This window comes from Mobula hypostoma, chromosome X1 (genome assembly GCF_963921235.1).
Source record: "Mobula hypostoma chromosome X1, sMobHyp1.1, whole genome shotgun sequence".
NCBI classification, from domain to species: Eukaryota; Metazoa; Chordata; class Chondrichthyes; order Myliobatiformes; family Myliobatidae; genus Mobula; species Mobula hypostoma.
Window position 1 is genome coordinate 64,410,979 of NC_086128.1, and position 12,841 is coordinate 64,423,819.

At 51.0% G+C, this 12,841-nt stretch overlaps 2 protein-coding genes across 4 annotated transcripts in view; one reads left to right on the forward strand and one right to left on the reverse strand.

Annotated features, from left to right (window-relative positions):
• The window catches only part of LOC134340366 (sorting nexin-11-like), a 173,072-nt gene that overhangs the window by 32,174 nt on the left and 128,057 nt on the right, over positions 1 to 12,841 (reverse strand). The window lies entirely within an intron of this gene.
• The window catches only part of LOC134340365 (major centromere autoantigen B-like), a 35,291-nt gene continuing 24,775 nt past the window's right edge, over positions 2,326 to 12,841 (forward strand). For both annotated transcript variants that reach the window (XM_063037528.1, XM_063037529.1), the window contains exon 1: positions 2,326 to 4,363. In XM_063037528.1, the coding sequence (XP_062893598.1) occupies positions 3,910 to 4,363 (454 nt within the window). In that variant the 5' untranslated portion in view covers positions 2,326 to 3,909. The remainder of the gene's footprint in view (positions 4,364 to 12,841) is intronic.

The window sequence follows — 12,841 nt, forward strand, 5'->3', positions numbered from 1 at the left end:
TCTGTCCACTCGATCTACGCCTCTTATCATCTTGTACATCAGTTTCAAGTCACCTCTGGCATCCCTCACTGATGCTTTCACCCAAGAATATGCCCCTCGCTCTCCTTCTGCACGGCAACATTCGTGCTTTATTTCTCACTCCCCAACATCGTCGGTCTTTGCTGCACATCCAACCCTTTGCAAAGCCGAACATCTCCGGGCGTTTATTCCAGCACAGTCAGCCGTACCACCTGCGCGCTAACGCAAGTATCTAATCAGCCAATCCCGTGGCGGCAGGTCGATGCATAAGAGCACGCGGACACGGCCAAGAGGTTCAGCAGTTGCTCAGACCAAACATCAGGACGCGGGAAGAGATACGATCTGAGTGACTCTGACCGTGGACTGATTGTTGGTGCCAGACGGGGTGGTTTGAGTACCTCAGAAACTGCTGAGCTCCTGGGATTTTCACAGATAACCATCTCCACAGTTTACCGATAACGATGGGAAAAGCAAAAAAAAAGATTAAACACCCAGTGAGCATCAGTTCTGTGGGTGAAAATGCCTTATAAATGAGAGAGGTCGGAGGAGAATGGCCAGACTGGTTCAAGCTGACAGGAAGGTGATAGTAACTCAGATAACTGCGCCTGACAACAGCGGTGTGCAGAAGAGCATCTCTGAACGCTCGACGTGTCGCACATTGAAGTGGACGGGCTGCAGCAGCAGAAGACCACGGACATCCACTCACTGGCCGCGTTATCAGGTACGGAATGTACACAATAAAGTAGCTACTGAGAGTCCCCAATCCAGTCCTGGTGTAGTCCATCTCGGGTAAAGCCCTCAGCACCACTGAGCAGATCTGCGAGGAGCACTGTCGCTGGAAAGCAACATCCACCATCGGGGACCCCACCACCACCCAGGACACACTCTCCTCTCACTGCTGCCATCAAGCAGAACATACAGGAGCCTCAGGACCCACACCACCAGGTTCAGGAACAGTTATTACCCCCTCAAACATCAGGAAGGAGGTACAGGAGCCTCAGGACCCACACCACCAGGTTCAGGAACAGTTATTACCCCCTCAACCATCAGGAAGGAGGTACAGGAGCCTCAGGACCAACACCACCAGGTTCAGGAACAGTTATTACCCCTCAACCATCAGGAAGGAGGTACAGGAGCCTCAGGACCCACACCACCAGGTTCAGGAACAGTTATTACCCCTCAACCATCAGGAAGGAGGTACAGGAGCCTCAGGTCCCACACCACCAGGTTCAGGAACAGTTATTACCCCTCAACCATCAGGAAGGAGGTACAAGAGCCTCAGGACCCACACCACCAGGTTCAGGAACAGTTATTACCCCTCAACCATCAGGAAGGAGGTACAGGAGCCTCAGGTCCCACACCACCAGGTTCAGGAACAGTTATTACCCCTCAACCATCAGGAAGGAGGTACAGGAGCCTCAGGTCCCACACCACCAGGTTCAGGAACAGTTATTACCCCTCAACCATCAGGAAGGAGGTACAGGAGCCTCAGGTCCCACACCACCAGGTTCAGGAACAGTTATTACCCCTCAACCATCAGGAAGGAGGTACAGGAGCCTCAGGATTCACACCACCAGGTTCAGGAACAGTTATTACCTCTCAACCATCAGGAAGGAGGTACAGGAGCCTCAGGACCCACACCACCAGGTTCAGGAACAGTTATTACCCCTCAACCATCAGGAAGGAGGTACAAGAGCCTCAGGACCCACACCACCAGGTTCAGGAACAGTTATTACCCCTCAACCATCAGGAAGGAGGTACAGGAGCCTCAGGTCCCACACCACCAGGTTCAGGAACAGTTATTACCCCTCAACCATCAGGAAGGAGGTACAGGAGCCTCAGGTCCCACACCACCAGGTTCAGGAACAGTTATTACCCCTCAACCATCAGGAAGGAGGTACAGGAGCCTCAGGATTCACACCACCAGGTTCAGGAACAGTTATTACCTCTCAACCATCAGGAAGGAGGTACAGGAGCCTCAGGACCCACACCACCAGGTTCAGGAACAGTTATTACCCCTCAACCATCAGGAAGGAGGTACAGGAGTCTCAGGACCCACACCACCAGGTTCAGGAACAGTTATTACCCCTCAACCATCAGGAAGGAGGTACAGGAGCCTCAGGATTCACACCACCAGGTTCAGGAACAGTTATTACCCCTCAACCATCAGGAAGGAGATACAGGAGCCTCAGGACCCACACCACCAGGTTCAGGAACAGTTATTACCCCTCAACCATCAGGCTCTTGAAACGAACTTCGCTCGCCCCCATTACTGAAGTGTTCAGGACTCACTTTCAAGGACTCTTCATCTCGTGCTCTCGATATTTACTGCTTATTCATTTATTATTATTATTATTATTTCTTCCTTTTCGTATCCGCACAGCTTGTGGTCTTTAGCACGCCGGTTGAACGCCCCATTTGGCACAGTCTTTCATTGATTCCATTATGGTTATCGTGGACTCATTGAACAGGCCCGCAAGAGAATGGCCCTCAGGGTGACATATAAAGTCAAAGCAAATTTATCATGAAAGTACATATGTCACCATACGCAACCCTGAGATTCATTTTGATTAAAAAATTACTTGGAGCTATATTTTATATGTATCTATCTTTTAATGCCTGTCCCCTAAAACCCCCACTAATTTTTATAGATGCACCATAGAAAGCATTCTTCGAGGGTGCATCACAACCTGGTATGGAAGTTGTCCTGTCCAAGACCGGAAGAAGCTGCAAAAGATCGTGAACACAGTGCAGCACATCACACAAACCAATCTCCCGTCCGTGGACTCACTTTACACCGCACGCTGTTGGAGCAGTGCTGCCAGGATATTCAAGGACACAACCCACCCAGCCAACACGCTTTTCGTCCCTCTTCCTTCCAGGAGAAGGCTCAGGAGCTTGAAGACTCATACGGTTAAATTTGGGAACAGCTTCTTTCCAACTGTGATAAGACTGACCCGGATCCGGGCCGTACCCTCCGAATATCCGGATCTGCCTCTCGGTTTTTTTGCACTACCTTACTTTCCATTTTTCTATTTTCTATTTATGATTTATAATTTAAATTTTTAATATTTACTAATTTTTACTATTTTTAATATTTAATATTTGTAATCCAGGGAGCGGGAAGCGCAGAATCAAATATCGCTGTGATGATTGTACGTTCTAGTATCAATTGTTTGGCGACAATGAAGTATAAAGTATAATGTTCAGTTCTGCCAGCGAAACACACGTGCCTTTAATTTTTCCCTTTTCTCTGTTTTTAATCCTTTTTTTCAATACTGTGCATCGCTCAGTAGTGAGACGGTTAAGGCCTATTTAAAATTCTCCTTCTGCCTCCTGACTGCTAATTCACCGGGAGCCTGTTTGAGATGAGGCTGTGGTGTTTTCTTCTCCCCCCCGCCCCCCCGGGATCTCGTCTACAATTATCCCACAGGGAGCGACCACAGCCTGCTTCCCTTGTGGACAATGGCGGCAGATAAGTTCACCGTCTCCACAGCACATCCTCACGAGTGGGTCGGGTGGGAGGGGGGGGGAGTGATATTATCAGGGCTGATGCGTGGTATCAAATTTCAGATGAGATCACACAAAGCACATCGCTGTTCAGCATCAGTCTCACGTCTCACAGACCTCTTTGTTCCCGAGCTGAGCACGGCGAGCCGAAGAGCACTCTCTGCCTCTGCCCACGCTCCCGCCATCAGCCGCGCTTGGAGCCTGCAACGCCCTTGCCATGACGCCTGAATCGTAACTGCTGCGTGCACACACACGCACAAAAAAAACACCCATTACACAACCGCGATCGGTTGCCAGGCGGTTTGAAAGAAAGTGGATTATGGCTAGGAGTTGAGGAGCTGGCTTTGTATAAACGTTCTTCTGTGCTGTCCCAGTGTGGGCATGGAAGCGCCAGTCAAGATCAAGCGGACGGCCATAACCCTGGCCCAGAAGGTCCAGATCATCCTCAAGTTGAACAACCCCTCCTTCAAGCAGAAGGAGGTCGCCCAGGAGTACGGGCTGACCGCCTCGGCCATCTCCAAGATCGCCAAGAAGAAGGAGGGGATCCTGGAGGAGTGGCTGCGCGGCGGGAACCTGGAGCGCAAGCGGAAGCGCGAGGGCAAGAACCAGACCGTCGACGACGCCCTGCTCAGCTGGTTCTGGCTGGCCAGCAAGGAGGGGCCCATCTCGGGGCCGGTGCTGATGGCCAAGGCCAAGGCGCTGGCCGACGAGATGGGGGTCGAGTTCAAGCCCACCAACGGGTGGCTGTGCCGCTGGAAGAACCGCAACAACCTGGCCTACCGGCGGGCGCCGAGGGAGAGGGGCGAGGGCCGGACCGCCGGCCACCACAGGACCGGTACCTTGTCTTTTTGTTTACCTGTTTGAGACCGACTGACCTCCCTGTGGGAGGAAACCAGAGCACCCGGAGGAAATCTGCGCGGTCACGGGGGGGGGCGGGGGGAGGGGGGAGAACTTACGAACCCCTAATGGGCAGCGGCGGGAATTGAACCCGGGGCGAGTATAATATCGTCACGCTAACCGCTACCGCGCCACAACTGCCCCGGTACTAGAATAGTCCTTGGAAGTGTTGAAAAACGGCGATGCGTTTCGGCTTTGACAAGATGGCGAGGAATCGGAATCAGGTTTAACATCTCCCGCTTATGTCGTGAAATTTGTTGTTTTGTTGCAGCACTACATTGCAATACGTAATAAATAAAACTCTAAATTACAGTAAGTATATATATTTAAAAAGTTAAATAAAATAAGTACTGCAGAAAGAGGAAAGAAAAATTAGTCAGGTAGTGTTCATGGGTTCAGTGTCCATTCAGAAATCGGCAGAGGGGAAGAAGCTGTTCCTGAATCGTTGAGTGTGTGTCTTCAGGCTCCTGTACCTCCTCCCTGATGGCAGAGGGGAAGAAGCTGTTCCTGAATCGCTGAGTGTGTGTCTTCAGGCTCCTGTACCTCCTCCCTGATGGCAGAGGGGAAGAAGCTGTTCCTGAATCGTTGAGTGTGTGTCTTCAGGCTCCTGTACCTCCTCCCTGATGGTAGCAGTGAGAAGAGGGTACGTCCTGGGTGATGGGGCTGCTTACCGATGGACGCTGCCTTTTTGAGGCATCACTCCTTGACGATGTCCCAGACGCCGGGGAGACTGGCGCCCGTGATGGAGCTGACTGAGTTTACGACTCTGCAGCTCATTTCGAACCCGTGTCACTGCGGAGAACACAGGACGCCTCACTTTCCTGGGGTAAGCCCATCTGCGCGATGATGGCTCGATTACCCGGAAACTGCACCGAGCCACGTCTTGTGGCTGAGGCGGGGGGCGGGGGTGTGGGGTGGGGGCTGTTGTGTACAGATCTGGTCGCCGCACTATGAGAAGAGACGACTCATGTTCGAAGTTCGTTCACAGATGCAGCAGAGTTACAGGCCCTTCTTGGCCCATGGAGTCGGTGGGACAGTTAACCTACTAGCCCGTACGTCTTTGGGATGGGGGCGGAAACCAGCCCACCCGGAAGAAACCCATGCGATCACGGGTGGGGGGGAGGGAAGAGGGGAGCGTACAAACTCCTTAAAGACAGCGTTGGAATTGAACAAGGGACGGCGTTAGGCTGTGACACTGCCGTGCTGCTTGCTATCTAGCACAGCCTGATGGGCCAAACGGCCTCTTCCTTGAACTAAATAAGGGGGGGTGGAGGGTAAAGATTTAAAAGGGACCCGAAGAGCAACTTAGTTTACTGAGAGACGTAGCATATATGGAGCCTACACCGTCCAATCACACCACCTGACCAATTATGGTCCACCCTCCTCTCCTATCAGAACACGTCTTCTTCAGCCCCTTGACCTTTACCACCTTTCACCTCCCATCTTCTCATTTCTCCTCCCCTCCCTCACTCACCTATCGCCTTCCCGCTCGTCCTCCCTCACCCATCTTCCCCATCCCCGCCAACCGTTTCACTCCGCCATCTTCCCCCTTCCCTTCCCAGTCCCGAAGCAGGGTCTCAGCCCAAAATCTCGACAGCCGAAATGGCTCCACAGATGCTGTCTGGCCCTGCTGAGTTCCTCCAGCACCTTGTGTTTGTGTGTGCACCGTGCATTCCTCTGGATTTCCAGCATCTGCAGAATCTCCTGTCTTGTGTGACCGATTATTAACCCAACCAACCGCTACATCTTTGGAACATGAGGGTGGGGGGCAGACATACAAAATCCTTATAGGCAGTAGTGGGAATTGAACCCGGGTCACTGATGCTGTAACGCGCTGCCGTAAGCGTCTCCCTTGGGCACAGGCAAAGGGCGGCGGGAGAGAGGGGGGGCCAAGGTGGTCTTTTTGCTTTGGGGGGTGGGGGGGGTGAGAGATTTGGGTTGGAAGCTCGGTGATGACAATCAAGACACCCAAGTCATTAAGAGCCAGATTCAGCCCCAGGCCAGGGAACGGGAGGAGATACAGGGCCTATAAAAAGCATTCACCCCCTCCCCGCCAGATGTTTTCATGCTTTATTGTTTTACAACATTGAATCACAGTGGATCTAATTTGCCTTTTGTTTGGGTCCTGATCAACAAAAAACACTCTTCCGTGTCAGAGTGAAAACAAATCTCTACAAAGTGATCTAAATTAATTATAAGTACAAACCACAATACTTATGATTGTATTAGTATTCTCCCCCCCTTTAATATGACACACCAAATCATCACTGGTGCAGCCAACTGGTTTTAGACGTCACATAATTAGTTAAATGGAGATCACCGTGTGTAGTCAAGGTGTTTCAATTGATTGTAGTAACCTGTATCTGGAAGGGCCAACTGCTGATGAGTCAGTATCCTGGCAAAAACTACACCGTGAAGACAAAAGAACACTCCAAGCAACTCTGCGAAAAGGTTATTGAAAAGCACAAGTCAGGAGATGGATACAAGAAAATTTCCAAGTCGCTGAGCAAGAAGGGGACGAGTGAGGGAGGCCACCAAGAGACCGATGACAACCCTGGAGGAGTTACGAGCTTCAGTGACTGAGATGGGAGAGACTGCGCGTACATCAACTGTTGCCCAGTCTCAGCTTCATGGGAGAGTGGCAAAGAGAAAGCCACTGTTGGATAAAAAACTCACATGAAATCTCAACTGGAGGTTACCAGGAGGCATGTGGGAGACTTTGAAGTCAGCTGGAAGAAGGTCCTATAGTCTGATGAAACCAAAATTGAGCTTTCTGGCTATCAGACTAAACATAACCAAAACACTGCACATCATCAAAAACACACCATCCCTACCGTGAAGCATGGTGGTGGCTGCATCATGCTGTGGGGATGCTTCACTACAGCAGGCGTTGGAAAGCTTGTGAAGGTTGAGGGTAAAATGAATGCAGCAAAATACAGGGAATCCTGGAGGAAAACCTGATGCAGTCTGCAAGAGAACTGCGACTTGGGAGAAGATTTGTTTTCCAGCAAGACAATGACCCCAAGCGTAAAGCCAAAGCCACACAGGAATGGCTTAAGAACAAAAAAAAGTTATTGTCCTGGAGTGGCCAAATCAGAGTCCAGACCTCAATTCAATTGAGAATTTGTGGCTGGATTTGAAAAGGACTGTTCATTCACGATCTCCATGCAATCTGACAGAGCTTGAGCAGTTTTGTAAAGAAGAATGGGGAAAAATTGCAGTCTCCAGATGTGCAAAGCTGATAGAGACCTATCCACACAGACTCAAGGCTGTAATTGCTGCCAAAGGGGTATCTTCTAAATACTGACTTGAAGGGGGAGAATACTTACTCAATCTATTATTTTGTGTTTTATATCTGTAATTAATTTAGGTCACCTTGTAGAGATCTGTTTTCATTTTGACACCAAAGAGTGATTCAATGCTGTAAAACAATAAAACATGAAAACTTCCAAAGTGGGGGAGGGGGTGAATACTTTTTATCGGCACCGTATCTGGACTTAGATAATAAATTGACTTTATTATTGTGGTTCTGCACAACCTATTTGTAAACCGAATCTCAAAACTTCGGCAGAACCTCTCGCGTTTACGTGACTGATCAACCCACTGGCCGGCACGTCTTTAGAGTGGGGGGAGGAACCCGGAGCACCCGGAAGAAACCCACGCGGTCACGGGGAGGGACGCAGCGACCCCTTTACAGACAGCAGTGTGAGCTGGACCCAGTTCGCCGGCACAGTGGTACTGTTAGGCTAGCAGTTACACTATGGTGCCACACCGCGATGGGACAGCCACAGTGCCCACTTTGCGATCGGTACAATAAGATTTGCCTCACGATTAAAGACGAGCACAAGGGATTCTGCAGATGGTGGAAATCCAAAGCAACACACACATACAAAATGCTGGAGGAACTCAGCAGGTCAGGCAGCAACTACGGAGAGGAATAAACTGTCGACGTTTCAGGCCTGAGGACCCTTCATCAGGTCTGGAAAGGAATGGGGCAAAAGCCAGAATAGGAGAGTTGAGGGGGGAGTGGAAGGGGAGGAGGACAAGCTGACAGGTGACAGGTGAGACCAGGTGAGGGGGAAGGTGGGTGGGTGGGGGAGGGGGAGGAGGACAAGCTGACAGGTGAGACCAGGTGAGGAGGAAGGTGGGTGGGTGGGGGAGGGGGGAGGAGGACAAGCTGACAGGTGAGACCAGGTGAGGAGGAAGGTGGGTGGGTGGGGAAGAGGGGGAGGAGGACAATCTGACAGGTGACAGGTGAGACCAGGTGAGGGGGAGGAGGACAAGCCGACAGGTGACAGGTGAAATCAGGTGAGGGTGAAGGGAGGGGAGGGTGTAGTGAAGTAAGAAGCTGGGAGGTGATAGGTGACTGTGGTAAACGTCTGATGAAGGAATCTGATAGGGCAGGACAGTGATTTTTTAAAATATATAATTACTTCTATATACAGTAATGCTTTATAACTGTCGAATAACAGCTGTAAACGTATTATCATCATGTGCCACGTCGTATGACATCGTTGTTTTGTGCCGTCTCGTATGACGTCGTCATTGTGCTGTGTTGTATGACATCATCGTTATGTGCTCTTCTGTATGACATCATCATTACGTGCCGTGTCGTTCTGACGAGGGCGGCTACGGTCTTTCCTTGGCCGTGGTTGGTCTTGGCAAATCCTTCTACAGAAGTGGTTTGCCATTGCCTTCTTCTGGGGCAGCGTCATGAACACTACCACACTACCTTTTTATTTCTATTTTTGCCCTACTTAATTAATTTAACTATTTTATATATATTTATATCTATGATGTATACGTATAGCTTCTGTCTGGTTGAAGCCAGCTGACGTAACGCGTGAGGGAGGGAGAGGACGGGGATAAATGGAAGTGAGAGATCCAGGGACCTGCGGGCAACGGCTGGAATTGGAACCGCCCGAGCAACACAGCACTGATAGGGTTAACGGCACAGCCCGTCCAGGCCAACGACGGAGGATCCTTTTACAAGTTATCTAAATTAAAAATCACATCCTGCTGTTTCATATTTATCCCCACTTCATCAGTCCCATGCCCAGCGGAGGGGCGGTGGAAATAAAACCCTCAATTCTCTCTCGATAAAATCAAGACCGGTTTCAGGTCAGACGGTGTGTCAGTGAGACACAGTCTGATCTGATTGGAAGGATGGTCGGGGGGGGGTAGGGGGGCAACGCTTGGTTCCTGAGGCCACGACGGCAATGTTAAGTTGCTGTTTAGAACACAGAACGGTACAGCACGGGAAGAGGCCCTTCGGCTTACAGTGTTGTGCCGAACCAGATAAATTAGTAATCAAAGAGCCAACTGAAATAATCCCTTCTGTCTACACAATGTCCACATCCTTCCATTCCCCTCACGTTCACGTACCTACCTGAACATCTCTCAAAAGTCCCCACTGTTTCTGCCTCTACCACCACCCCAGGCAGCTCATTCCAGGCTCCCAACGAGTGGATTTAACGAGATGTTTTCACTCACATAACAGCCACTCGTTGATTTTTTTTTGATTTTGTTTTTGGCACCATTCTTTCTGAACTCCAGAGTCTGTTGTGCGTAAAAATCCCAGCAAACCAGCCGCTTCTGAGAGACTCAAATCACCCTGCGAGGCGCCTAATTAATCAGCTTGTTTATTTCGGCTTTTTTCTTAAAGAGGTGCCGGACGCGCTCCAGCTAGCACTGCACCCCTAGACTTAGGGTGTGTTGGCCTTCATTAGCCAGGGGACTGAGTTCAACAGCCACGAGATAATGTCGCAGCTCTATAAAACCCCAGTTAGAACACGCTTGGAGAATTGAGCTCAGTTCCGGTCGCCTCGTTACAGGAGGATGTGGCAGCTTCAGAGAGGGCGCAGGGGAGATTTACTCCTTGTAGTAGCCCCTTCTGTCCTGGGAAAAAGTCTCTGCTGCCCCCTCGATCTGTGCCTCTTATCATCTCGTACAGCTCTATGAAGTCCCCTCTCATCCTCCTTCGCTCCGAACAAAAAAGCCCCAGCTCACTCAACTTATCCTCATAAGACGTGTTCTCCAATTCAGGCAGCGTTCTGGCAAATGTGCTTCTGGATGGTTGAGGGGTAATAACTGTTCCTGAACCTGCTGGTGTGGGTCCTGAGGCTCCTGTATCTCCTTCCTGATGGTTGAGGGGTAATAACTGTTCCTGAACCTGCTGGTGTGGGTCCTGAGGCTCCTGTATCTCCTTCCTGATGGTTGAGGGGTAATAACTGTTCCTGAACCTGGTGGTGTGGGTCCTGAGGCTCCTGTACCTCCTTCCTGACGGTTGAGGGGTAATAACTGTTCCTGAACCTGCTGGTGTGGGTCCTGAGGCTCCTGTATCTCCTTCCTGATGGTTGAGGGGTAATAACTGTTCCTGAACCTGGTGGTGTGGGTCCTGAGGCTCCTGTAACTCCTTCCTGATGGTTGAGGGGTAATAACTGTTCCTGAACCTGGTGGTGTGAGTCCTGAGGCTCCTGTACCTCCTTCCTGATGGTTGAGGGGTAATAACTGTTCCTGAACCTGGTGGTGTGAGTCCTGAGGCTCCTGTACCTCCTTCCTGATGGTTGAGAGGTAATAACTGTTCCTGAACCTGCTGGTGTGGGTCCTGAGGCTCCTGTACCTCCTTCCTGATGGTTGAGGGGTAATAACTGTTCCTGAACCTGCTGGTGTGGGTCCTGAGGCTCCTGTACCTCCTTCCTGATGGTTGAGGAGTAATAACTGTTCCCGAACCTGGTGGTGTGGGTCCTGAGGCTCCTGTACCTCCTTCCTGATGGTTGAGAGGTAATAACTGTTCTTGAACCTGGTGGTGTGGGTCCTGAGGCTCCTGTACCTCCTTCCTGATGGTTGAGGGGTAATAACTGTTCCTGAACCTGGTGGTGTGGGTCCTGAGGCTCCTGTACCTCCTTCCTGATGGTTGAGGGGGTAATAACTGTTCCTGAACCTGGTGGAGTCGGACCTGAGGCTCCTGTACCTCCTTCCTGATGGTTGGGAGGTGATAACTGTTCCTGAACCTGGTGGTGTAGGTCCTGAGGCTCCTGTACCTCCTTCCTGATGGTTGAGGGGGTAATAACTGTTCCTGAACCTGGTGGTGTGGGACCTGAGGCTCCTGTACCTCCTTCCTGATGTTTGAGGGGTAATAACTGTTCCTGAACCTGGTGGTGTGGGTCCTGGGGCTCCTGTACCTCCTTCCTGATGGTTGAGGGGTAATAACTGTTCCTGAACCTGGTGGTGTGGGTCCTGAGGCTCCTGTACCTCCTTCCTGATGGTTGAGGGGTAATAACTGTTCCTGAACCTGGTGGTGTGGGTCCTGAGGCTCCTGTACCTCCTTCCTGACGGTTGAGGGGTAATAACTGTTCCTGAACCTGCTGGTGTGGGTCCTGAGGCTCCTGTACCTCCTTCCTGATGGTTGAGGGGTAATAACTGTTCCTGAACCTGGTGGTGTGAGTCCTGAGGCTCCTGTACCTCCTTCCTGATGGTTGAGAGGTAATAACTGTTCCTGAACCTGCTGGTGTGGGTCCTGAGGCTCCTGTACCTCCTTCCTGATGGTTGAGGGGTAATAACTGTTCCTGAACCTGCTGGTGTGGGTCCTGAGGCTCCTGTACCTCCTTCCTGATGGTTGAGGAGTAATAACTGTTCCCGAACCTGGTGGTGTGGGTCCTGAGGCTCCTGTACCTCCTTCCTGATGGTTGAGAGGTAATAACTGTTCTTGAACCTGGTGGTGTGGGTCCTGAGGCTCCTGTCCCTCCTTCCTGATGGTTGAGGGGTAATAACTGTTCCTGAACCTGGTGGTGTGGGTCCTGAGGCTCCTGTACCTCCTTCCTGATGGTTGAGGGGGTAATAACTGTTCCTGAACCTGGTGGAGTCGGACCTGAGGCTCCTGTACCTCCTTCCTGATGGTTGGGAGGTGATAACTGTTCCTGAACCTGGTGGTGTAGGTCCTGAGGCTCCTGTACCTCCTTCCTGATGGTTGAGGGGGTAATAACTGTTCCTGAACCTGGTGGTGTGGGACCTGAGGCTCCTGTACCTCCTTCCTGATGTTTGAGGGGTAATAACTGTTCCTGAACCTGGTGGTGTGGGTCCTGGGGCTCCTGTACCTCCTTCCTGATGGTTGAGGGGTAATAACTGTTCCTGAACCTGGTGGTGTGGGTCCTGAGGCTCCTGTACCTCCTTCCTGATGGTTGAGGGGTAATAACTGTTCCTGAACCTGGTGGTGTGGGACCTGAGGCTCCTGTACCTCCTTCCTGACTGTTGAGGGGTAATAACTGTTCCTGAACCTGCTGGTGTGGGTCCTGAGGCTCCTGTACCTCCTTCCTGATGGTTGAGGGGTAATAACTGTTCCTGAACCTGGTGGTGTGAGTCCTGAGGCTCCTGTACCTCCTTCCTGATGGTTGAGAGGTAATAACTGTTCCTGAAC